This window comes from Apus apus, chromosome 14, assembly GCF_020740795.1.
Source record: "Apus apus isolate bApuApu2 chromosome 14, bApuApu2.pri.cur, whole genome shotgun sequence".
In the NCBI taxonomy this organism is placed as follows: Eukaryota; Metazoa; Chordata; class Aves; order Apodiformes; family Apodidae; genus Apus; species Apus apus.
In genome coordinates this window covers 717901-743727 of record NC_067295.1, presented here as the reverse complement: position 1 = coordinate 743727, position 25827 = coordinate 717901, and the positions used below count along the sequence as shown (strand labels likewise).

General features: G+C 50.0%; 1 protein-coding gene across 7 annotated transcripts in view; it reads left to right on the top strand.

The window, feature by feature from the left end:
* The first annotated feature begins 16229 nt into the window (after positions 1-16229).
* The window catches only part of TNRC6A (trinucleotide repeat containing adaptor 6A), a 48175-nt gene continuing 38577 nt past the window's right edge, over positions 16230-25827 (top strand). For 3 of the 7 annotated variants that reach the window (XM_051631712.1, XM_051631710.1, XM_051631708.1), the window contains exons 1-3: positions 16230-16412; positions 16905-16952; positions 19823-19858. In XM_051631712.1, the coding sequence (XP_051487672.1) occupies positions 16408-16412; positions 16905-16952; positions 19823-19858 (89 nt within the window). In that variant the 5' untranslated portion in view covers positions 16230-16407. Of the gene's footprint in view, positions 16413-16860; positions 16953-19822; positions 19859-25827 lie in introns of those variants that run through there. The other 4 variants (XM_051631713.1, XM_051631709.1, XM_051631711.1 and 1 more) reach the window with 4 other exon arrangements.

Here is a 25827-nt window from a genome sequence, read left to right as displayed (position 1 = left end):
ATCCTTTGGTGGGGCTGGCAGGAACTGGCAGAGGGTTGGTCCTGGCTCTTCTGGAGCCCCACCGACCCCTCTGGGAGCCTCTGGGAGGGGGCTGCTCGGCCCCCCGGCTCCGTGGGCAGAGCCCCGGGCTGGCTGCGCTGCTCGGCTGGGCCGGGCCGGGCTTCCGTGCTGCCGGGGCTGCCCCGGGGTCCCGGCGCGGGGGCTGCGGGGGTCCCGGGGCGCTGCCCGGCTGCGGCAGCCGCGGCTCAGCCGGTGCCGGGCTCGGCTCCTCAGCCCCGCGCGGGGCTCAAGGGGGCAGCGAAGCCCCCGGGGCAGGGTTTGTTGTTCTGGCAAAACTGTGTGATCCCGCACGGAGCCGGGCCGAGCCCCGCGGACGGTGCAGGCGGTTTCTGCGGGCCAGGAAAGGGCTGCTCCGCGGGCAGCACGTCCCGCGTGTGGCTGCGGGGTACTGGGCTCGCCCGGTGCCACCGAAAGCTGCCAGCGCTGGTCCCCACGCTGCAGCCACCGCACCGGGCAGGGGCTGCGGGAAGCCTGCGAGAAGGCTGGGGGACCTGGGCTGACTTCGGGCGGACGTGTGCGCCCTGACCCGTGTCACAGCACGGTGCTCGGGTCGTGGGGAAGATTATTCCCCGTCCCCTCCCCAGCTCTGCCTGGAGGCACTGGGGAGCTCAGCATGAAGTGAAGCCTTCCTCAGCCAGTCCTGCCCCAGGGGTTCAGCCATGAGCCAGGGAGGAGCCTCCTTTTTTCTACACTTAGTTCTTTGGATTGCCCCCCCCCACCCCTTGAGACAAGCCCATGGCTGAAAATTCCTTTAGAAGCTCCAGTCACAGTCAAAATTAAATCAGAAAATGGACTATTACTCAAAGTGACTCAGAGTTGGTCAAGATTTATGTGCTTTGGGCAGCTGGAGCTCCATTTGCTGGGATACCTGGGGAAGCCTCCACCACTAGCCCACCGTGACCGTTTGCAATTTCACACCGCTTTAAACTCGCTCTCATGGAGACTGAGGAGATGAAAAATGTCTTTATTAAGGGAAGTCACAGGTCCCTGATTGGCTGCTAAATGTGTTTTGATGTGAGTGGGGAGGGCAGGAAGGGGTGCAGGTGGGGTGGCACACTGGTCACTGAGCTCCCAGGGGAGCCTGGCAGGGCACAGCAGCCTCAAACAAAGGATTTTTCTTTCTGTCTCCTGCCACTTGGACCATCTCGAGTTTGTTGGTGGGTTGGTGGCATGTGCTTCAGGCCAGCCAGGTGGCTGTTGAACTTTCCACCACTCCAGGGTGTGGCTGGGATGGGAGGAGGTGACCTCCCCTCCTCAGCTGATGCCATGCACCAGGTTCAGCACAGAGCTGTAAAACGTAGGATGTCGGAAGGAGCACAGGGCTGGGCTGTTCCCACAAGCCAGGACTCGTGCATCCCACCACCTAAGAGGTATGGCGGATATTCCTGCTCCCTTCTTTTGCCGCTCTGTTTGTTCCCTGTCCATAAATCCATGGCAGTCCCATGGTAACCCTTCCTCCCATTCCCCTGGATGGGACCCCTCCAGCTGTGCCACTGTGGGGGTTTGTGCCACTCTGGGTTTTGGGGACAGCATGCCTTCTGGTACAGGCCCTGTGGGCTTCCTGGGCTGCTGGGCTCCATCTGGACCTCCTGGCGGTGACTCCTGGTGGTAGCACTTAGACCGTCTGTACAGGGATACAGGTATGCACACATGTGTGCAATGTGCTTTGGTAATGTCCTCAGTTAAACAAGCCATTAGTTGTCCTCCTACAAAGTAGTGTCTCAGAGATGTATCTCCCCGGGCATCCCAGTGGCTCACACCTTCAGCAGCTCCCATGCGTTCAGCAGATGCAGAGCTGTCCCCGGAGGTGTTTGTGCTTCCCGCTGCTCTTGTTTCTCCAGCAGACCTTTGTGGGTATTCGCTCCCTAATGATCTCTAATTCTTGCGTTTGTATCTTTACTCCAGGAATCATGCACCAACCTGGAGTGAAGTCAAGCGCAGCCCCTCCTCCCAGCTCATCCAGCCCCGGTTTACAAAAGGCTCCATTATTATCCCTGCATCCACACTCTCTAACCCTGTAATTAGATGCTTAGGCTATGATTGTCCCATTGTCCGCTGGATGGGTTTAATCATTCTTTTCTCCTACAGTGGCAATTTTGTTCCAATTAATTATTTCCGTTTTAACAGCAATAGCTGGTTGAGTTTAGAGAGAAATTAAAAGGGTAGAGAAGGATAATGAAGAGTGAGCTAACTAGGGAGAGACTGCAAACGGAGCTGTGTCTATCCCTGCTTCTCTTCCAGGCTCTAGCTTGCTTCCCAGAGATCTCGGGGCTGGAAAATGTTCTCCCTGGAAACGAGGATCCTGCATGGCACAGAGGCACTGCCTGGCTGCATCCTTGCTGGGAGGTTTGGTGTTGGGTCTGATGGAAACAACAGGGCATGCTCGCAGCCCAGCCTGGGAGGGAAGGTGTTTACCCAGCTCTGGCTCCAGGGGAGTTTGCTTTTGGGGTCACTGTCTAGGAGAGAACCTCCTCTGGGTTGGGGTCTTCTCTCTGACCTCACTGGCGGGCCAGGGGCTCAGCCTCTGTGTGACCAGAGATCCACCAGCTTTGTGTCCTATAACAAACCCAACAGTGGGTTGGGAGCACCCCGGAGAGCAGCCCTGACTGGTGCTAGAGCACTCTGGGGGAGGAAAAGCTCAGGGGGGCTTTCACACTGTGCTAGAGTGACCCTGAACACTCTGTAAGTAGCTCTTTGTACATTAAGTACCTTAACTTACAGCCAAAGGCAAACCCTGGTCACCAAACCACTCATTAATTCGGTGGTACTCCCAGCTGGAGTGGATGCTGTTCTCAAGGTGATTTGGGATGCCACTGATTTGGATTTCTAAAAGCTATAAAAAATGCTCAAGGTTAAACAAGGTTTTGAACGGAGAAGGGGAAAGAAAATATTAATACCTTTCAGGAGTTACAAAAATGCTGCCTGTGCAATTCATGTATAATTCAATGAATTCCAGAGTAGTTTGAATATTTGAATTATGTATGATCAAAGCAATAAAGAAATCTGCATTTCCTCACTCCAAGCCCCCCAGACATAACGCTCCCCAGCCTCCCCTCCCCGAACCGCAGCTCCTCGTTTCCACACGCCCAGATCTATTGAGCCTCAGCGTTCCAAAGAAATTGAGTTCGACTGGAAAAATACGGCAGTCAAGTGCAACCGCTGTTCCTCAGCAACCCGGTGATGCGCTGCAGCTCCAGCCAGCGCCGTTGCCAGGACGATGGCCCCTGCCGGGCAGGCCCGGGGAGGGTGATGGGCGCAGCGTGGGGCGAGGCAGCTCCCGGCGCAGGCAGCAGCGGCCGGGGAGGCAAAGGTCCCGCAGGGGAGGATGAGGATGGCACGAGAGGATGGAGGGGTCTTGTCCCCCACTGCTGCCTTTCTCAGGGTCTGCAGGGTGGCAGCTCCATCCCCCGTTGTTTCTCCATGGGCTGAGGGTTGCTGGTCCCGTCCTCCAAGCCCCCAGGGATGTGTCCATCTCCTCTCCCAGCTCCAGGGCTCAGACACGGCAGCTCCGCTCCCTCCGGCTGCGGCCACTGCCAGCGGGGCCGGGAAAAAGAAGGGGGAAAAAACAAAACAAAAACAAACAAAAAAAATGCTCCCTCTGTCCCTTTCCCTGCCTCCTCTCCAGATGCTGTAAATTTGCGTTAGTATTCTGTAATTTAATGATCTATTCCCAAGATAAAATTAGTCTTCAATTTAAAAAAAAATAAAAAATAAAAATAATCCCTGTTAATTTAAGCAGAACAGTAGGAGAGCGAGGTGAGTGCTGGAGCCCCGTCCTGCACCTCCAGCTCCTCACTCAGCTCACAGCTTGCAAAGGGCAACTGGGATGGGAGAATCTTAGTAATACACTGAAGTCCATTTGAAATCTCCCAGTGAAGACAGCAAAGAGGCTCCTGGGGGCAGGAAAAGCAATTTCCTCCTGAAACAAGAGATTATTTTGAAGCTGGCAAACGCACCGATTCAGCTGCAGGTTGGTGCTGCCAGCCTGGGGGGAGGCAGGGAGGCGGCAGCCAGCCCTGCCAGTGCAGCTGGGTGAGGGCAAGGTCGTCCCAACCCCTCCCCCTTGCCCTGCTCATGCCAAGGGGAGTGTGTAAATCCTGAGCTTCAGCCGGGAACCACCTCTGCTGCAGGTATTGAGATAGATGAGGGCTCTGCTCATTAGAGGCAGTAGCAAAGGGTAGGTGCTGGGAATCTCCATTCTGGGAAAGAGCTGCAAGGGGAGCTCATTAACTTGAAAAACTGGGTCCAGAGGGCTCATTTGTCTGATATCAGTTCACTGTTTTTTCTAGTAATGTAGAAAATGAGGAAGGGGGATCTGAGTCTCTTCTCTGTGACCAACTCTTTGATTTATCCCTTTCTCATTCATGTCTTATCTTTCAAATTGCCTTTAATACTGTTTATTTTCCATAGGTCTTACACCTACCTATGTGAATCATCATCTTTTGCTCCCAATGTGCTGCACCTAAGGGACAGATCACTGCTAGGTGTTTGGTTTTCTATCTGAGCACCACAGGCACACTCTCAAAGGTGCTCGTGGTTCTTGTCCTGGCCAGACCAGGATGGTCTGGAAGCAAAGCCTGGGCAGGACAGAGAAAGGGGCTTTCAGCTATGCCACCATGCTCTGGGCATGGCACCCACTGCTGGCACTGCCATATGGACTTGCTCCCTGGTTTTCTGCAGGAGCCTGGTGGGTTTGTCTCCCATTGCCTCCCCTCGTTCCTGGGGTCATGGCTGGTAGTCAGAGCCTGCTTGGAAACGTCAGAGCTGGCTGATCCCAGGGGAGATGCCTGACTCCGGGGCTGCCTGCCAGGCTCAGCCTTTGGGTTCTTGGGGTCCCATGTCGGTGAGCCCCCTCCTCACCACCCCGGATCTGTTGGCACACATACCTGCTCCAGCTGGGCTCCCCTGAGGGCCCGCCTGAGCTGCCCTCGCCTCCCTCAGCCCGTGCAGGGACAAGAGGCACCGGCCTAAGCCCCCCCCGAGTCCCCGGGACTGCAGCCGGGCCGGGTCAGCCCAGGAGGGCTCTCGGGGGCAGATGCTCAGCCCCGCAGGGCAGGGCCCAACCTCCCCCCACCCCGCCCGCAACAAACCCGACAATTAGTAAGAAGCGTTAACAGCAATCACGTTAATTGCATCAAGCTATTAATAATGGTAGAGCTGTCAAACCACAGCAAATACTTGAGTGGAAGCCTGGAGCGCTCCCCCAGCCCGCGGCAGGTCCCGAGGTCCTTTTCCCTCCTTGCATATCCCTGCCCGTCCCTGCCCTGCGCCTTGAGCCCGGCTCCTGCCTCCCAGCAAACGGGGGCTGAGCGTCTCACTGCCACAAAAGTAAGTAATGTTCTCTTCCCAGCCAGCCGTTCTGAGCTGCTGTTACGTTAGAAGGGAAATCTATTTCCTGGTTAAAAAAAAAAAAAAAAGGCGAACTCAGTGTTAAATATATGTATATATGATATGTAAATGAACCTGAACACTGAGTGAATAAAAAATGATGCAGGTTTATGTTATTGAAGGGTAGGAGGAGATGGCGCATGCAAATAGCATTAGTGTGGAAACAGGCAGCCCTCTGAATAGGGGAAGGAGATTTTGAAGCATAATTATTTCTTTTAAGAAAAGAGCCAACAGCCCCGGCACATGTTTATTTCAAACGCCTTTCTTTCCATCCTGTCACTTTCTTCTCCTGCCTCTTTTTCCCCTCTGCAAAGCAATGAGAAAAATTGAAGGCTACTGACTTTTCTAGCTTTAATTAAAATAAGATAAACCAAGTTTTGGTTGCTATACATGAATAAATGAGTCCCAGCGATGGTTGATCACAGGCTGCTATTGAGAGGGCTGGGAGAAGGTGTTTGCTAATCCATGGAGTGGGGACAGGGCTCTTTGGCCTTCGGAGCCCTTGCAACCACACCCTGGGTTATCACAGCCCCCTGGAAGCCACGGTGCCTTTCAGCAGGTCTCCAGCGTGGACTTGATTTAAATGGAGAAACACCTGCCTCGAGATTTCAACCTGCCAGAAGGAGTTAATTACACTTAAACTGTGAAGATGCTCTGGCTGCTTTTGCTCTTGTTCCAGCCCCTGTGGCAGAGGCAGGGGGAGCGGGGTCCGGGCTGCGCCGGCTCCCCCTCGGTTTGAAAACAACAAACTAGCTGGTGATTTTTATCAGAGGTAAAGCTGACAAGGAATTCTGGTAGAATGGGCACTCTGCAAGTGCAGTAAATGTCTTCATTACCTTCCACGCAGCTGTATTTATGCCTTCCTGACCCTCTTCAGGACTGACAGGGCAGGTAACGGGTTTCCTTTTCCTAATTCAGTACGTGATGGCTTGGGACGAGTTGTTAAAGCTATAGATCAAAATGTCATTTATTAGAAAAGTGCCTCCCCGGGGGTTCTTATCCTTCGTTTATTATTTGTTGTGTGCTGACAATGTGCTCTGTTCTGTCTAATCTGTCTTTCCAGCTATTTATAAAGCTCTCCTCATGGCAGCACCTGAGTGCCTCCCATTGCTTAAAAACTGATGGTTTGTTTCCCGCTCCCTTCCTTGCTCTGTGAAGCTGATGAGGGCTGCAGGATTTATGAGAAGTGCACAGGAGTTTTTTTTCCAATTCACTTCCAAGTTATCACTGGTGAAAGGGTCCATTCTGTCCTCCCCAGTAAAGGGGGGTCTGGCCCTGGGTGATGCACAGGAGCTCTCCCCCCTCTCTCACCTTCCCACACATTCTGCTTTATGAGCCCTTACCCTTGGGAAGCTCTGCCCTGAGCAGTCCATAAGGATGCTGCCTCTTCACTTCTGGTGGTGTCTGAGTATCTAAAAAGGGTGTGTTTGTGCAGCTGTGAGCAATGGAGAGAGCTAATAAACACCTACCCCATGCTGCAGCAGAGACTAAAACCTGCCTTTCTCATTATCTGAATGTATAAAACTCAGAGTTTGTCACAATCCTCAGGGGGTTCAGGACTCACCTGCTGTTTCCCTTAGCTTTTCCACCCACAGTCTAGCATTTCAAGATCAGGCTTCCCTGGAGGATGGTCCTGCTCCTGCCTGACCTGCCCTTGCCCTTCCCCATCCCAAGGCTCTCTCCTTTGGACAGCCCCTGCTGGGGGCAGGTGGCAGCCTTCCTGCTCTGCTTTACACCCAGATAGCTGCATGGAGTTTGGAGAAATCACTTTTCCTCTAAGCTGAGAGTCTGCTTTGCTCTGCCCAGGTGAGAGCTGCTGTTGATCTTTTATGACTGATCTGTTCAAAGGCAATTCAACCTTCTCTCCTGCCTGGTCCCTTGGTCCATGCAGAGCAGACAAGGGCCATGAGAGGGCACCCTGTGGGGCCAGCCTGATGCTCAGCTGCTGTACAAGAACCTCTGAGTTTCTACCTTTCTGTTTTCTGAGATGCCTCTTCTCTGTCCTCACCCACCAGGACAGCCCAGGTCCTGGCCAGGGGCACAAAGAGGAGCCAGCACTGGTCCTGGCCCCCGGGTCCCACCGGCTGTGGGGGGTCAGCTGGGCTCCGGTGGCTCCCAGTCCATCCCAGTCCCGGCCCTCTCTTCCCCGGTTTGGCCGCCGAGTCTCCATGGCAACGCGCTCTCCCAGCCGCAGAGGCATCCTTGGCTCGCCGCTTCCAGCGCCGCATTTGTATTCCCAGCCTTTGTCTCCTGCTCGGCGCTGGCAGCCAGCCAGGCCAGGCATCCATTTCAAAGCAGCCTTTGTTTTATTGGAGAAATAGCTGGTCAGAAGTATATGTGATTTGATCCGGGCGAGAACACTTTGTTTCTTGGCTTTCCTCCTCCCCCAGCCCAGCAGCAGCCGCCGCTCGGGGCTGGCCCCGCAGCCGCAGCTCCCCCCGCTACGGGCCGGCGAAAACGGGGCTGCACCCACTGAGGGTGCCGGGCAGGCAGGAGCAGGCGGGGGGGAGACATTTTCTTTCTGGCTCCCACTACCTCGGCGTAGCCGAAATGTTCTTTCACGGGCAGGCGCGTCATTTTCAGCTCATCTTGTCCAAGAGGTTCAGCTGCAGCTGGATTTGTTGAACTGCAAAGCCCAGGAGCTGAGAGTCCTGCCCCTGGGCAGGGGAAAAAAAGCTGCTGAGAGTGACAGAGGAGCCAGGATCCTGCCACCAGCCAACTGCTGCCTCCCTCCTGCCGCTGCCGAGGGACGCAGGGCTGGAGCCAGCCTGCTGCAGGGTGTGATCCGCTCATTGCAGGATCCTTGTTTCTAGGGGAGTTCAAGGCTTAGAACAAGTCATGATGTTACACACCTGCTTAAGTGTGGAAAGATACATGCAGAATTATGCAGATGCATATGGGGGAGGTTTAGATGGGATGTTAGGAAGAATTTCTTCACCAAAAGGGTTATTGGGTGTTGGAACAGGCTGCCCAGGGCAGTGGTGGAGTCGCCATCCCTGGAGAGATTTAGAAGTCATATAGACGTAGTACTTAGGGATATGGTTTAGTTAAGGACTTTTCAGGTTCACGGTTGGACTCTGTGATCTTGAATTTCTTTTCCAACCAAGGTAATTCTGTGATTTGGTGCATTGATGCAGATTTAGTGGAGACCTTGGTTTCTAGGCAATGTGGTCTTTGGCTCTGGTCGACCTGTTCCTTGGAGGACCTTGCACAGGGTGCAGAGAGGCAGCCAGGAGGGGACACCAAAGGGGGACACAGAAGAGGGTACTGGTGTGTCATTGCTGAGGTCCCCCAGGGCCTCCCTGTGAGCCCTCAGAGCAGGAAGTGAAGCAGGAGGAAAAAGGAGAGGATGACTGGAGAACAGGGAAGGCTTTGCTACGGGCAGAAGCAGAAGCCACACATCTTAGCCTTGTCCAGAAACAAAATATCTCCAGAGCAGCCTGTTCTCTGATAAGGGTGTCCTTGGAAGGCAGCAGGAGCTGAGCAGCCAGTCCCATGATGGTGGCTGTGGGGAGTTCATCCTCCAGCAGGAGGAGGAGGAGGAAGGATTCCAGCCCTGGGAGCACCCAGAGGAGTATCCAGGAGCACTGGGCACAGCTGAAGCACTGCACGTGGGCTGCCAGGGAAAAACAAGAGCAGCTTACTTGAAAAGAGCCCAAGTGGAAAAAGTTAAGCCTTTTGTAAGAGAGGTAAATGAAAATAGACAAAAAATAGTTAAATACTTGGGACAGACCCTGCAATTTTTGTCAAGTCAACACAGATGTGGAATAAATTAGATTAATGCACATCTGGAAACTGAAAAGGCAGAGATGTCAGGATTGGTCCAGAGCAGCAGACATCCCCTCTGTCCTCTGTTAACAGAACAGCTCTGGAGTCTGTTTTATGCTGTGGAGCTCTGCTGTCCTGGAGTAATATGTGGATATACCAAACACCCACATTTTCAGGTGTGTTTAGGAGCCATTTAAATAATCAAGACTTTTAAATCAGTGTTCTTTGAAAACTAATCTCCAGACAACTTGTGCGCTCAGCTGATGTGCACAACATCAGTGGCATGAAGCAGCTTTTTAATGCATTGGATGCCTGGAGCAAAACATCTCTCCTGCCCAGGAGGGAGTGAGGAGATTTGCATATGCCTGATCTATGAAGTACAATATTCAAACCTGCCAAGCATTTGGGCTTAGTTTCTTGATTGCAAATGAAAATGCTAGATCAGCTACTGGGAAACAGGTCACTGTGTCTGCCCAGAGCTTGTGCTGAGCTGCTGCTGGAAGGTGGGCAGCAGGTGGGACAGGGTATTTTCAGCCTTGGGCCTCATCATCTGCAGCCTGGCTGGTGCTGAGCAGCGCTGCAGCTGGAAGTGGGCACCAGGCTATTGGCCTCAGAGGTCTCACAGGAAAGACCTTTCATCTTGCTAAACCTCAGACAGACTTCTAAGTAATTTACTGCACCATTATGGTGAGATATAAACCACTGTAGCATCACAGTTCCCGTGATACATTTTGCTGGAGTCACAGTGTCGGCCTGGATGTGTTTCCTACCTCCCAGCTTAGGAAACTGCACAACATCCAGCCCCATGTACAAACGATTGAGGGGCAGGGTGTGTGCTGGTCCTCCCTGTCCCATCCCCCTGGCTCCCTCCCAGGCAGGGGGCGGGACAGCAGGGGGCTCAATTCTCTGACCAGGCAAGGAACGAGCTGGCATTCAAAAGCACAATGAAAACTCTTGCCTTTCATGTGATGGTCAAAAACAGCTGCTGTGCTTAAGCCTCAACTAATGTCACCAAGAGGTGGGAAAAGCCACTCTGGGTTTGTGCAGATGGAAAGAAGCAAACCCGGTTCAGTAGGACCAGGGTCTAGATTTTGCACAGACCTGAGGGTTAAAGTCACTTTTCCTAAAGCTTCAACTTATTTGTATCTCTCTTGCTTGGAAAGGTGACTGGAGAAAGTTATTTTATGAGATAGCCAACAAAATAAGCTATATAGTAACTCTTCATTTAAGTCACATTTTGGGATTTTTTTTTTTTTTTTTTTTTCAGTACATGCTGTGACCTTGGCCAACATTAACCACTTGAGGTGCATTGTGTGTGTATGAACTGTTGTTGAGTAGGACCACGCCCAGCTGGGAGAAACAGGACTGCAGGACTCCAGAGTGGCACAGAGAGGTGATGGCAGATGCAGCCACTGGATGTGCCTCCCTGCAGCACTGAGGTGACTTTGCCTGAGGACACTTCCCTCCTGGAGAGAGTCCCAGGAGGTAACAAGTGCCAGAGCTCATGCTGTGGTCTATGGTGCTGCTCAATAATGTGTGTCCTGGCCCCATTTAACTCTCTGTAATTAGGAAGTTCAGCAGATTAATCGCTTTCTGAAGCCTAAATCAGACAATATTGCTGGCACAAAAAGAAACAGTCCATAGCAGAGCAGAAATAATTTGGGGTATTGTCAGAGAGAATTGCAAAAGAAATAGGTGAAATCTTCTGTTAATCTGGTACTGTGTTGAGAAGGGGCAATTGTTGAGTTAGACAATCAATAAGCATTGATCACGAAGAGGCTTATTCCTGTGAAACACAACGGAGGACAGGACAAACATGCACAAAGAGCAGCAGCTGCCCAGGCAGGGTGTGTGTCCCCGGGGTGAGGGGACAGCTGCCCGTGGTGGGCACAGCCCCGTGTCCTGCCCCTGGCAGCGCAGCCTCCTGCGTCCCCCGGGTCGGGGGCTGCTCCGGAGCTCCTGTCGCTCCTGTCCTCCCTCCTCTGGCTCTGTTGGTGTCTCTGGAGAACTGGCTCGTGTCTCTCTGTCAATTCACCCACCGGGATTAACCCTGGCAGGAGGCTCAGAGCTGCTGGGGGTGCAGCAGAGAAGGGGGGAGGCACTTTTCCCTGCACACGTCGTCCACGTCTTCTTGCTGGTGGTGAGGAAGGACGGTGGGTTTGTAGCTCTGTGGGCCCTCCGAACAGCGCCCCAGGACTTTCTGAAACTGTCTTTTTATTTAGCACAAACCTAGAAACAAGCCAACAAGAGCCCTGCCTGTGACAGAGCCCGCGGCGCGGCGGGACCCGGCAGGATCGGCGCGGGCAGACGGGCTGAGCCAGCGGCAGCAGCGGGGGGTGCCCGGGGGGCACGGGGGCTGGGGCCGGTTTGAGGGGACCCTCCGGAGCCGGGAAAACTCTGAGCAGCCTCCACGGGCCATTCGGACCCAGCTGTGCTCGCCAACACCTGAGCTCTGCTGAGGGGAGGAGCTGGCAAACGGGGTAGGACACAGGGAGCCCACCCGTGCGGGTTCCCGCGGGGGGCAGGGCAGGGCAGGGCGGGCGAGGGGCTGCAGCCCCCGCTGCAGCGCGGGGCTGGGGGCACAACCGCCTGGATGCGGAGTGAAATCCAGGCTCAGCGATCCCATTTTGCAGTTGGCAGCCTTCCCAGACACAGATCAGGGAAAGCAAGTCGGACTAGCTTTAAAAAACACTGGGAAATCCTTTCTCTTTTATATTTTTTTGCTGATTGAAAGGGTAGGATTAAATTCTCATTTAATAACCCCAAGTGCCTGCCCTCCCCTGCTCGGATCGCTCTGTGTGACGGCGATAATGCTGGGAAGGTGCTGGGAGCCCGGAGGCAAGGCAGGGAATTTTCTCCTCCTGAGCACGGATCTGACGCTCGTTTGCTGCTGCAGCCTGTGGAACAGGCACCGACTGTGTCAGCAGCAGCCTCAGTGTATGATTTTTCTCGTTGTCTTCCAGGTCTGTTTGGAAAGGAAGCCGAGTGCTCTCTGTTATCAACTTCCAGCTCTGTCATTTGTGGGTTTTTTTCCTCCTAATTACAGACCCTACAGAGGCCCAAACGTTCCTCACTAACATAAACAGTTTGGTTGACTTAACTGAGGGACTCCTGGGCAGGCAGTGTTTTTACCAGCAAGCCCTGCCTGTTCAGTACCTTCAAATTGTCACCTTTTGCCATCGGCTGAGCTGTTTCTAAATAGCTCTAGAAATGCATCCAGTATCAAAGTATCTAAATGAACAAGGAGCTTCCTCGCAGAGTGACACACAGAGCCTCTGTGTTAACGAGGAGACTGTTTCCCCTTGTGTGTCACATCAGCTCGTTTAGATTATTTAAGTCAAGTGCAATTTTGAAAACAATCTGTTTTGCTCCTGACAGCGTCTCCATTCCGTGTAATGATGCTGAATGGAACAAGAGGCAAAGGGCTCCTGAGGGTGGCTCCTCCACCTCCCCAGGCCCGCTCTGCTCTTGTTGCCTCACAAACAGCCCCGTGCTGTCTTTTCCCCAGATGTGGAGCAGAAAGTCTTCTCGAACATGTCTGCTCCCCACCTCGTTTTGTGTGGAGCCTTGACAGCAAACTGCAGATAAAGGGAAGGGTGGAGGGGATGGGAAATGCTGAAATGGTGCCAGCTCGTTCTTAACTGGTTTTAGTCGGTGCATTTCTCTGTCTCCTGCAGTTTATTCTCTCGCTCTGATTACATGAAAATCCTAATGAAAAAGTTAATGGGGAACGGAGGATGGGAGGACCCGTGTGTGTGCCAGGCTGGCAGGGTGCAAGTGGTGGCTGCTGGGAAAAGATATTTGGGGATCACTGCCCAGAAGGGCATGTTTGCAGAGTGGTGAAAGTGTAACAGCAAAGATCCATCCTTGGCAGCTGCGGGGCAGGGCGTTTGCCCTTGAGTAGCTGTTGCCATCATCTCCCATTTCAGGTATGACCGTGATGCTTTGGAGGCACTCGGCTGCACGCCAGGCTGGTGCTGTGACCCTGTGTGACACAGCCCAGCACCACCCAACCCGGGCAGGATGTGGAGCTGCACCTCAGGGAGGCACCGGCTGGGGTGGGAAGGGTCCTGCATCCCTCTGGGGAACGGGAGGTGGGATGGATGCAAGTCTGCAGCAGGCAAACATCTCCTGAGTAATCTTCTACCACAGTGGAAGGTGCCCAGGGCGTGAGCCTGGGTGGTGCTGGGTGGTGCCCATGGCTGTGCTGCAGTGCAGAAGAACATTTGGCCTTCCTAAGGGGAGCAGGGATGGGCCGTGGAGGAGGCATTGCTGGCATCATTAGCCAGATTCCTCCCGTCTGTGGTACCCAGGGCACACCTCCCTGCTTGGGAAGGTGGTGGCTCCCAAGGTGAGCCCACGAGGAAGAGAAGTGCTGACATTCCCTAGATGGGTGTTCAGGATTTCTCTGCCCTTCAGCTGCGAGCTGCCCCCAGCTCAGGGGATACTTACCTCTTTTCAAGTGCAGAGGTGTTATTTGTTGTCCCTTTGCTGGCAGAATCAGAAACTAGGACCCTAGCAAAGAAGTGCAGAGGTCCAAGCTTCAGTGAACACAAGAGTAAAATGACAAAGAATGAACTAAAAACATGTAGCAAGCAGGAGAGAAGGTGACCCAGACCTTGGTCCCCAAATAACCGTATGGTCAACAAAATATGTATTAAAGGTAAAGACAGGAGGGGATGGTTGACACTGGACATGTGCTGGAGGGGACCTAATGGGATTGCCTTGTTGTTCAGACCTGTGGAGCTGAAAGGAAGTGTTACCTGTGAGGGTGAAAGTGGTGGGATCGTGGTGTTGATGCGAAGAGATGTGAGGAGAAGTGGCAGGGGGTTAGTCAATGCAGCAGCTCTGCTGGCAGTGAATGACCAGCTGGGTATTCACAAGGCTGAATGGAAGCAGTGGCTGCTGTGGCCTCCACACCAGCAGCATGTGCACAAATACAACCAGAGACCAGTCCAAAACAACTGAGAAAGCCACAGACCTTGACTGTGAATTTTATTGGCAGTGGCATAGGACAGTTAAAAAATGACACAGCAGGAGTAATCATGGCTTTATCAGCCACCCCAGCTGAGGGCAGACATGGCAGCACTGCTGGTGTCAGACTGGACAGGGCTGCTGAGCCCCCCAGCCAGAGGAGCTGAGCAGGGAACACCAGCTTTCAGTTACACCCTCTGACATGACAGTCCAAACCTTCCCACACAAAGAAAAACAAACCAGGCCAAAACTAACCTCCCAGTTGTTAATAGAAGCTGAGAAACTGGTTTCCAATTGTCATTATCCTTTTGAGTACATAAAAAATAATGCGATCACTTTACAGATGTGCACTGACCCTCTAAGAGGAAGACAAGCATGTCCTTACTGGACACATCGCCTTGTCACAACTGCTCATCTTTAATAATGCAGGATCTTCTTCAGCTGAGAAACACTTCATTCCTGCTGGCAGAAAGGCAGTTGATGCTGCAGCAGATTTCCAGAGACAACTGTGCTTTTGTCCAGGGCTTCCATTTATTTCACAGGTCAATAAAACAGCATCGTTTTTTCATTAGCACTAATCAGAATAATAAAGGCCAACAGAAACTGGGCTGGTGTTCGTGATAATGGGGAAGCTGGATGCAAAGAGGGGGCAAGGATTTCCCTATGCCAGCAAAAATACTTGCTCAGTAGCTCCCATCAGCCGGGGTGGTGCTTAATTTCACAGGAACGGTGGAAAGGGGTTGGGAAAACCAAATTCCTGGGCAGTCTGCAGGCACATGCAGTATCAGCCATTCCCTGGCAGAGCAGCCGTGTGGCACCGGCAGGAGCCACCCCCTGGCAGCTTTGCTGGGCACCAAACCCACCTGCCCCCCAGGGAGCAGGTACCCAGAGCTCAGGTGGGTGAAGAAGTGTCTGTGAGGTTGTCTTGCAGAGATGCAGCCACAAGCAGGGTGCATCCCCATGGCTCCTCCTCAGGCTCCAAGCAGGAGCCCCTTCCCTGCTGCTGTCCTGTTTGCTGACAGGGCTCACCTGCCCCTTTCAGGTTTTATCCTGGAAGCAGAAATCAGCCAGACTGTTTCCAAGGCAGGTATGTTTAACCACCTCCGGAGTTTACAAGCAGCACTGCAAGCTGCTGTGTTGTATTGATGCCCATAATAACACTTGAAAATTTTACTGTGGATTTTTGTCTGCTCTCAGCTTTTTTCTTTCTTTACATTATTGTTCTTAATTGTTTCCCACTATTCCCTGTCAGTCGTTGGACTGGTTTGACTTTTCTAAATTAATTTCTGGGATATTTTTACAAAGTGAAACACGGTAAGACAGAGCATGGCTCATACATTATTTGCTCTTCATTTTACGTGTTTGAAGTGAGAATATCTCTGTGCACTTTTGAGAGTAAGCTTTATGTTCCCCCAAATCCCACTACAGCTCCGTCTGCAGGTGCTCCCTCCCTCAACCTAATAAAGCCCGTGGAGGGATAAGGGCCGGTCTTCCTCTGGGACGGCTCCTTAGACATGAGCGCCTCTTTTCCGCCGGTCCCAGCAGGCGCTGACGCCCCGATGTCCCGAGCAGAGCTGCGCGGAGCAGCAGCAGCCGCCCCACGTGCAAACGCGTGTGGTGCCCGCGGCCCGTCCCGCCGCGCTCGGGACGCCACGGGCCTCCCTGCGGGATCCTTCACGGGCAGCGCCTGGAACTGCGTGTGTTTCGGGACGAGCAGGAGCGGCGGCGCCGCGCTCCGTGCGGACGCGGTGGCCAGGCCGGCGGTCACAGCACCCGCGGGGCAAGGCCGGCGCCCGTCACCGCCCGGAGCCCCCTGCCCGCGGAGGGGGCTGGGGCCGGGGCTGCTGCCGGGGCCTGGCGGGGCGGCTCGGCCCCCCCCGGCTCGGCCCGTCCGGCTCGGCCCCTCCGGCTCGGCCCCCCCGGCTCGGCCCCCGCGCCAGGCCGGCCGCCCGGCCCCCCCGCGTTGCTAGGGCGGTTGCTGCGGCGCCATGTCGGGGCGCGCGGCGCCCCGGAAGTGCCGCCCCGGGCAGGGTTCCCCTTCCTGTGCGGCGGGGCCGGAGCGGAGGGCTGGGAGGCAGGAAATGGCGGCGGTGCTGCAGCTGCAGCTGCCGGGCCCTCCCGCTCCGCAGTGCCGGGCCCAGGCCGCCTAGAGCCGCCGCGCCAGCGCCGGGCCCGGGCCGCAGCCACGCCGGGACGGACTCCGAGCACTTTACATACATGAGGTAGCGGGCGGGGCGGGGCGGGGCGGCGGGAGGGCGGGCGCGCCGAGCCCTGGCGCCAGGGGGTCCGGCCGCCGCGGGCGGGGGAGGGGCGGGCGGCGGGGGAGCCCCGGGGCGGCCCTGCCGGGCGGGGGGGCCGGGGGTGCCCCGGCGGGGGCCGGGCGGGCTCCCCGCGGAGCGGTGCCCGGGGGGGCTGCCCCGGCGCTGGCCCCGGGCGGTGCTTTGCGGCGGAGCTGAGCTTTGCCCTCCCGCGCTCGGTATTGTTCGGCCCGGCAGCCGGGGCGGGCCGGGGCTGGGGCCGCAGCGGGGATGGCGGCGGGGGCCGCGCTCGGGGCCGGCCTGGCCTGGGGACACAGCCCCGCGGCTCCTCGGCGGGCTCCGCTCTCCCCCCGCCGCGCCGCGCACGGAGCTCGGCCCCGGCCACCATCCCCCGTGATCTTTTGCTTTGTGCTGCATTCCTGTTGACATGGAAACCACCACTGCTTTCTGTTCCAGAGAATTGGAAGCTAAAGCTACCAAAGAAGTTGAAAGAAAACTAAGCAGGTAAGATACTCATTTAAATTCCCTCTTACAGTTCAGAGCAAGAGTTGGCCTTGGGCTAAGAAATCGTTGTGGGCTTTATCTGGAGCTTTAATCTCATGTTAATTGTAAGGATTAAAAAAAAAAAACAACCTTGAATTTGAAAACGTGCTGCTCTGTTGCATAGAGGAATCTCTGCAATTTTAGTTAATTCTGTAGTGTAAACACCTTTTTAGCATGGTTTCATTTGCAGAATAACAACATCAGGTTCTATAATAGGGTTTCTTTAGTAGGGTGGGTCTTTGAAGGGAAAAATAACTTAGTTTTCTGTCCTAGGCTGTAGTACCTAACAATAAACAATAAATTAAAAAAAATAATAATAATGAAGGGTTTGTTTGTGATTTTCCTGTACAGTTCAGGCAAGTATTTTTAGGAGGCAATAAATAGTTGGTTTTGGCATGGAGCTTGCTTTGAACCCAAATAAATGTTAATGTTGCCATGTAACTATTAGGTTTTTGCCACTTTTTCCCAGAGGAGCTGAAGCCAGTGATTTTCTCTCTCATGTGTGGGCTTTATTTGAGAATTTTGTAGAATGGGTGGTTCCTTTTTTACATTACTTAGCTCAAGAGCAGAGAATTAAGAGTGATGTTGAGAATTCTGTGCCAGTACCTCACATCACTTCTGTGTTTTAGAAGTTATTCCTTCCACACTGTTTATCTTTAGGTTGGTGTTTTTCTAGCAAATACCTGCCTCTTTCTGTTGTGTCCATTCTTGTTTTCAGCTTTTGTCCTACTTTCTTGAAGGGACTTTTAGTAGCAAACTTTTAAGTGGACTTCTACTAGAGCTGTTTGAAATGTGCAGAAACCTTGGGTGTAACTGATAGAATATGAGTTTCTGGTATCTTGCATTTTTTCTTATTTACCATGCCTAATCAGGCTCTAACTTCCAAGTTGATTTATGATTATACTGTGAAAACTGCTTGGCTTTCCCCCAGTGTCAGTGTGTGTGTCTTCCTTTTTTTGGTAACATGCTTAAGCAGTTAAACAGTTTTTTCCCCGTTTTGCTGTTGAAATACATGGAATCTTTTCAGATGAGCATATTGCTTTTCAATCCAGTGTCAAGGTCATTGTTTAAATGGGCCTATTTTGGAGAATGAGAATTTTTTCAAATTACACCTCTGTCCCCAAAAGGTGCCAAAGTGCTGGGGGAAAAAAAAGAAAAATTAAATCCTTGTCATTCTGTGGCAAGTGCTGACTCAGTGCAGACCTGGTGCCAGAACCATGTCATTTAGGTGGACAGAGTGCTAAGTTCAAAGCAATATTCTGGTGCAAGTCCGAGTAAGTCAGTAGATCTCCCCACGTTTATGGCCCTCTGGCCACGCTGGCAGGCGTGGCAGAGAGTGACACGAAGTGAAAGTGAACTGTAGAGCTGGAGCCTGGGGACAGAGCAAGGGGCACTGAGGAGGTTCTGATACAGAGGGGGTCTCTGTTTTCTGACACAGAGGTATCTGTTCTGTTCATTTAAAAGATTCAGAACTGCTTTTGAGTGAACTTTCTCCCCCTTTACTTGGCTGTCGTGAGCCCACCTGGAGCATTGTGTCCAATTTTGGAGCCCCCAACATAAGAAGGATGTGGACCTCATGGAGAATGTCCAGAGGAGACCACAAAGATGATGGGAGGGCTGGAGCAGCTCTGCTCCGGAGACAGGCTGGGAGAGTTGGGGTGTTCAGCCTGGAGAAGAGAAGGCTCCAGGGAGACCTGAGAGCACCTTCCAGTGCCTGAAGGGGCTCCAGGAAAGCTGGGGAGGGGCTTGGGACAAGGGCAGGGAGGGATGGGATGAAGGGGAATGGATTAAAACAGGAAGAGGGGAGATTTAGGTGAGACATGAGGAGGAAATTCTTTCATGTGAGAGTGGTGAGACAGTGGAACAGGTTGCCCAGAGAAGCTGTGGCTGCCCCATCCCTGGCAGTGTTGAAGGGCAGGTTGGATGGGGCTTGGAGCAACCTGGGCTACTGGGAGGTGTCCCTGCCCATGCAGGGGAGTGTAACTAGATAATCTTTAAGGTCCCTTCCAACCCAAACTGTTCTATGATTCTACTATTATTATACCAGTTGTTTTCAGAAACATGTATTTTAACTGGTTTGTGTTAGTGAGGGAGTTTTCATCATGTGAGCACATAGCCTGATAAAACTGTGCCATGCCTGATTAATTGTTTTACTGTTGTAGAACTCAACAGATAGCCCTCGCTCTTTCTCTAATGTCATTATTTACAGTCTTATTAAATTTGCAGTGACCTAGTCAAATTGTAAAAGAGCAAATATCTTTTCCTGGGAAAGGCAAATAGATCTATGCTACAGTTTTCCCTAATCTAAAATCACACAGTATATAAATAGACTGTAAAGTCTCTGGGATATTGATATTGTTTCATGTCTATCTGAAGGCACCTTTGGAGTTTAGGCTTATAAATTGATGAGTGGCAAATATCCTACTGTGAATATTGGCCTGGGCTGTGGATTTGTGATGGGAAAAATGTTTCAGCTTTTCCAGGTGGAGTGGTTACTGTTTTAAATTCAGGATTAACAATTTGGCTTGTTTGGCCTTTTTAAAAAGACTCTTCATTTGACCTGTGTGCTCTTCAAAATGCACCTATGCTTACTCCTGCGCAAGTGTTCCTGGTCTCAAAAACAAGTGTAGTGCCTGATTTGTGACAGTAATGCAAGTGAAGCCATTGCACCCTGTATTGTGGCATAATGTCAGAAGTAAATGTCACCTGGTCAGCCTGCCCATGACTAACTGCAGAAATGTCAGACTCAAATTAGGTTGAAATCAGGAGCAGTAAAAATCACCATTTAGTTCTTCTGATTTAATAACTTCTTAATTTTGTTTGGTGAACAGGGCTTTCCTGCCTCATTTATGTGGAACTGAGAGAAGGTAAATATCTAAAATACGCTTGTCATTGCTTTTTTGGAACACAGGAGTTTGACTCTCACTTCAGGAGCATGCACATTGTAGGGAAGGCTCACACGTTGCTTTCATTCACCTGTGCTTCTACTCCAGAGATTTCATCTGCATTGCTTGCAGACTGTCTGTGTTTTTGAAGAGCAAACTTTTTTGCCTAAAATCATATTTACCTCTAGATTTCATCCATGTGTTCTACTAAGTCACTATACAATTTAATTATTATTTTTTTACTCTTCCATGTTAGGATAAGCACTGTATTTCCACGAGACTTACCTTATTTGCTGTAGGAAAAAAAAAAAGAAGTGGCTCAATGACAGAGACACAGGGAGACTGAGAAATGGAGCCGCTTCTGTTGGTGTTTCAGCACTTGGTTTTCTGTTGGATTTGGGTGGGGGCAGTTCCTTATAAACGTATTATGGGAAGATTTCTGCTATCAAACTGGAAGGGTTTATTGCAAAGTGGCAGCATTTTGTTCATGGTTTTCAAGACCTTTAGAGACAGGCAGAATTATGCATTCCTTTCTCCTCTACACACACTTTCAGGTCGTGTGTAATTGTCAGGTTATCCAGATAAGGTAACTTGCATTTACCTTATGTTTTTCTAGTCTTGCAGCAAACCCAAGGAGCAGTAGTGTGAGTCCTGACTTTGCTGTAGTGGGACTGAGGCAGTCTAGGGGCAGTCTGCTGGTGAAGATGCTGGACTTGGCAATCCTTTGAGTTTGTGCATCTGTTACAGATATCCTGCATGACCAGCGTGATTAGGGAGAAGCAGTTTAATCTATTTTCTTTGTTTCCCCATTTGTTAAGTGAAGATAGGGGTTGTTTATTGCAGCTACTGAAGGCTTGTGTGTTCAGATGATAAACTTCTTGGGAGAGAGATTTGTCTTTTGTATGCTTGTGTGGCAGTGAGCATCTCAGACAAAACTTCAGGGCAAAACAAATATAAATATTATTCCAGAACTATGGCATATTTATAGTGCCTGTACTTTGGAACATAGTTCTGTTCCTCAAGCATCTGTACTAGGATGATGGGAAAGATGAGTGTATTCCAAGTGATTGGTAGTGGTAGACATGGTAGCTAGAATTCTCTCACTTCACTCTGAGGGTGATAATTTAAAGACTGAGGTATTTAAAAGCAAAAAAAGAAAGTAGCTGACACACGTTTACTAATTAATTATTCACTGAAGTAATTGTTTCAATTTTTAGCTTGGCAGCACGTCTTCTATAGGTTAATAGCTGGAAAGAATTAACACACACATGACATCTGTAAATAAGTGGGTTTGTTTTGTTATCGGTGCCTGAGGCTTTTTTTGCTCCTGTGTAATATGCTGAGTCGTTTTAGTTGCCAGAGAATTTCCATTTAAGGCACTGGTGGGTTTTTTTGGAGTTGTTTTTTTGATGTTTTTTCTTTTTGTTAACTTAAGTACTTGTTTCTGTCCCATAAACTTGAAGGGTGAGTGTTCTTTTTGGCGAGGTATGGGACTCTGTGGGAAGTGTAATTAAAGGAATCAGAGGATCCATTTTTAATCAAAATACACATTTTATGATTGATTCTTGTGTAATGATACTTTAGTAGAAAAACTAGCTTTTTTAATAGAAACTGAGGTTTTTTTTTTTATTGACACCTATATGTAATTGCATACTTTCAAAAAAATTTAAAGATTACAGAGCTCGTAGGTCAGAATACAGAAAAAATACCAAAATGTAAAGTCTCAGCAGGATGTTTGAGTGACTGCGTAGAGTCTCATGGGTTGGATCCATAGGGTGTATGTGCATATATGTTTCTGTCTGCAGAATGTTAAAAGGTCTTTCAATTCCAGATACTTAAATGTAGTTACCTGGCAGTGTTCCACCTGTAGCATTGCAAGTTAATTTATAACTAGAAGAAAAGCAGATGGTGGAAAGGTTTATTTTTCCCAAAATTTATTTTATATATTTTTCACTGAAAATTGTAGGGTGGTTTCACAATCCATTTCTTACTTTTATGTTTAAGTAGTAAATGGGTAGAAGGTAAAAATCCATTAATAGTAGAGGCAGAAGTCGATGGTTGGGGGTCAGCAGCAGCCATGGGATCAGTGTCGCCCTGCTGTCAGTCCAGGTGCTAAATGATGCACGTCCTTCTGGGAAACAGATGGATAAATAAATAACTTTTCTTCATCAGCTAGTGATGTGGAGGTTGTAAGAGGCTGGCTGGTGTTTAACTGCCTGCTTTGTCCAGCACCTTCTCCAGGCCCCCCCTGCCCGGGGTGGCTGGGACCCATGGCGTGCTTGGTTGCTCAGGGTGCTCAGCGTGGCTGGCCAAGCAAGGACGCCCACGGCCCCAGCACGGGCTGCACTGTGGGAAGTGCTCCAAGGGAAGGCCGACGTGCCATGCCACTGGGAGAATCCCTGCCCAGCCTCAAGGCTTCTGGAAGCATTTGCTGGGCTGGAAGCAGTGTCTTTAGAATGTGCTAGCACCATCTTGTGGGGCAGTGTCACCTCATGGGCTGGAGAGGGGCTGGGGATGTGTCTGCCTGGCACACCTGGCCCTGTGCCTCTGGTGGCATTCAGCCCCTTGGAGGAGGGGCACTTGTCGCTGTCAGTGCTGGCCCTCAGAGCCAACCTGAGGGATACAGTTCTGTGGTGCAGGGAGCCCAGGCCTGGTGGACACCAGGGGCTGGCTGTAACAGTGAAGGGTGACCTGCTTTATTTTGCTGTAAAATTTGCTGTGTGCAAGTAGTGTACACTTCCACTCAGGGATAAATACTGAGCTCAAAACCGTAATAACGTAGTGCTGTGTCCTAGCTCTTAATTTGTGTCAGAATTCTTCTTGTAACCATAATTTCCTCAGTGAGGTGACTGGAATTGTAATTTTGCTGTGGCATAACGTGTTTCCCATTTGTGTATTGTAACAGCAAAGACAGCGTGCTGCACAAACAGTAATTATTGCATCCTCAGTGTGTCTTCCAGGGAAAATATGGATGTACTTGATTCTCCTCTTCTGAAATATAAGAGTGGGGGTTAAATACATCTATTTCAGCCCAGTTATTTTTACAATGCCAAGCTGGAGCTTTTGAAATTACAGATTAATAGAACTTTTTCAATAATTAAAGTAATAAATAAGATATTATTTGATGTAAATACTACCTGAAACATTTACGTTTTGGGTGTTACAGCTTTTTTCCAGTTGACAAGCCGAATACATCAAGCCATACAAAAATAAAATTAGCACTATCAAAACTCATGACAGAGGCAGTAATGAATGCTAACTGTAAGAGTGAGAACGTAGCTGCACTTCATTTAATGGCATTGATTGTGATAGTAAACGAAGTGAAAGACTTCATATCAAAAATCAGACAATCACAGGGCACTTTGTCTTGCCCAAGTGATACCTGTCCTAGATTAAAAAGTACAGGGTTTTTTAGCTGTTTGTTGTTTGTTTGTTTTTTATTTAAATGGCTTTATTGAGTAAATAATTTTGGTAGTTTGTTTGGTTTGTTTCCCCTTATATAAATAAGAGTTCTGTTGAGGTACACAAAAATAGAGACAAACAATTTAACGTAAATAATGGTAAGGTGTATCTGACAGTCTATTAAAAATTATGCAGATAATAGCAGCTTCTATTTATATATTCTCAGCGTCATCAAACATGCAGTATCCTGAGATCAAGATCCATGTTCATTTGGTCTCACTTGAAAATAAAGCACCTTTCAAGTTAAGCTATTTCAGCTGAAGGCCTTAGCTCCAGTCTCACGTGAATTCTGTGATGTGGATATTTTATTTTCAGTTGATCTAAATTGAACAATAGGGTTTGCATTTCTGCTAAGACCATTTAACCTTGAGCAAGCTAATCCAATTATATGGGAGGAAAAGGAAATTCCCTGTACGTGTGTTTTAGTGAAAGCTGGATGGCTGATAGGGGAAATAGTAGAAGTCTGGTTAAATGTTCACGTTCTGAATCACAGCTCTCAGTCACTGCTTTTTGTTTGGCCACTGACAGACCAGGCCTGCTGCCACCAGCACCTGTGCCACAAGAGGTCCATGGAGTCAGTCTGCCCAGATGTAGGGAAAAGCCCAGCAGGAAAAGTTGTTCATTTTTTGGCTTTGTCTCATGTCTATGAGGCTGGGATCCCACATTGTTTCTTGTTTTGTGCTGTAAAGTAACGTGAAGCTACGGGTAGTTTGTACGCAGAGTGGCAAAGAGTGCCGAGCACTTAGCAGGAGTAGGTAGCTATTAAAGTCTAAGATGATAAATGGGAAATACTCCCTAACACTTCTGTTTCTCAAGGAGTAGCACTAAAAATGAAGCTTGTTTGTTGTATGTTCTAATGGGTACTGGAATCTGATACATAAATCCTCTCTTTTGCTGTCTGTTGAGAGGGTCGTATATTAATGTGTTAGAGAGAATAAAGGAAGCGTGAGCTTTCAGCTGTCAGAGATGGAAATTCAGGAGTTCTCCTTTAGGCTGTGATGAATTAATGGGCAAATCTGAATTAGTATTTATGTGTATGTAAGAGGACAGTGGGAATAGGACTGCCTTTCTTGGATCTCGGTGAATCTACTACCATAGCTCCTTTTGTTTGAAACTAATATTAATAATACTTGAAATTTTTCAGTATTGGAATATTGGTTTTGAAACTAGTATTAATAATAACCAAGTGGCCACAGACTTCAAAATTTAACTATAAGTACTGTTATTATGGCACGGTCTCTACTGGGAGGAGAACAGTTTCCAACATCTTGCTGAACAGTCTTGGAAGGAGACAGAAGACTAGTTTGAAAGTTTAAAGGTAGAACTCAGAAGGGCAGCAGTGATATGGGACTCGCCTCTTCCAAGGGAATGGCAGTATAATCTGGAATGCAAAACAGGATAAGCTGCTGGATAAGAGACAGACCTGATGAGCTGCTCTATAGTATTACTTACAGTGGCACCACCTACAGTGAGAGGCAGGTGCCTAAGATGCTGTTTTGCCTAATTAAAAAGCAAGGAGGTTATATGACTTTGCCACAGTGGAACTGGGCAACTGGGAACTGGGAATCGCATGTAGATTAAAAAAAAAAAGAAATTTTTAAAACCACAATGCCTGCACTCATTTTGAATGGGACTTGAGCTGTGTTAAAAATAGAATTAACAGAGTATTTGTATGTCTATATAAGTAAGGCAAGTTTTAATACTTCAGGAGTGTCTTGTGTTTTACTGTATTCTGTTGGCATTGCTTCTTTTCTTTTATGAAACTGGAGGTTTGTAGGTAGTTTGGGGTGAAAAAGGAGTCCAGTGTTTCTAGGCAGAAGTAAACCCTGTATTGGCTGCCTCTGATTGACATTGTTAGCTCCTGTCCCCCCACCAAAGTTTTGTATAACCAGGTTATGTTATTTTTGTTAATGTGAGTATGTGCAGTCATGTGTCATCCTGCCCTCATTTGAGAGTAACTTTTTTAAAGGAGATTTTTATACATTCAAAGTTACAGTGTAATAAACTATCTCCTGTTCTGCCTTGCTGAGTATGTGAAAGCATGATAAAGATGAAAACAGGGCTTTTCACATTCAAAGCTGAACTTCAGAGGTAGACACCAGACAAGGGCACTCGTCACCAACGGGTGTAAATTCCCTTCCATCAGTTGTTTCTCGGGTTTGTTTTTTTGCCTTTTTTTAATTTTTCAGCAGTGACTAGCTGTGTGACTGATCAGTTGTGCTGCCCAGAGCTCTGCACAGCAGCTCAGAACACAGGCACCTCTTGTCACTTCAGTTGGTGGCACAGAAAGTGTGTTCAGGTTTGGGAGAGCCCCAGTTACACAGAGAACGTTAACTCAGAGGACTTGCACTAATATCTGAAGGTTATTGAAAGAGTAAATTTGGGGTCTTCTTCCTTTACTTACTCAAGATGCATGGAATTTGTTCCCACATCCCATTCCAAGTGTCATAAAAATTAGGACTTGTCTGAAGGAGGACGTGGTTTGCCCT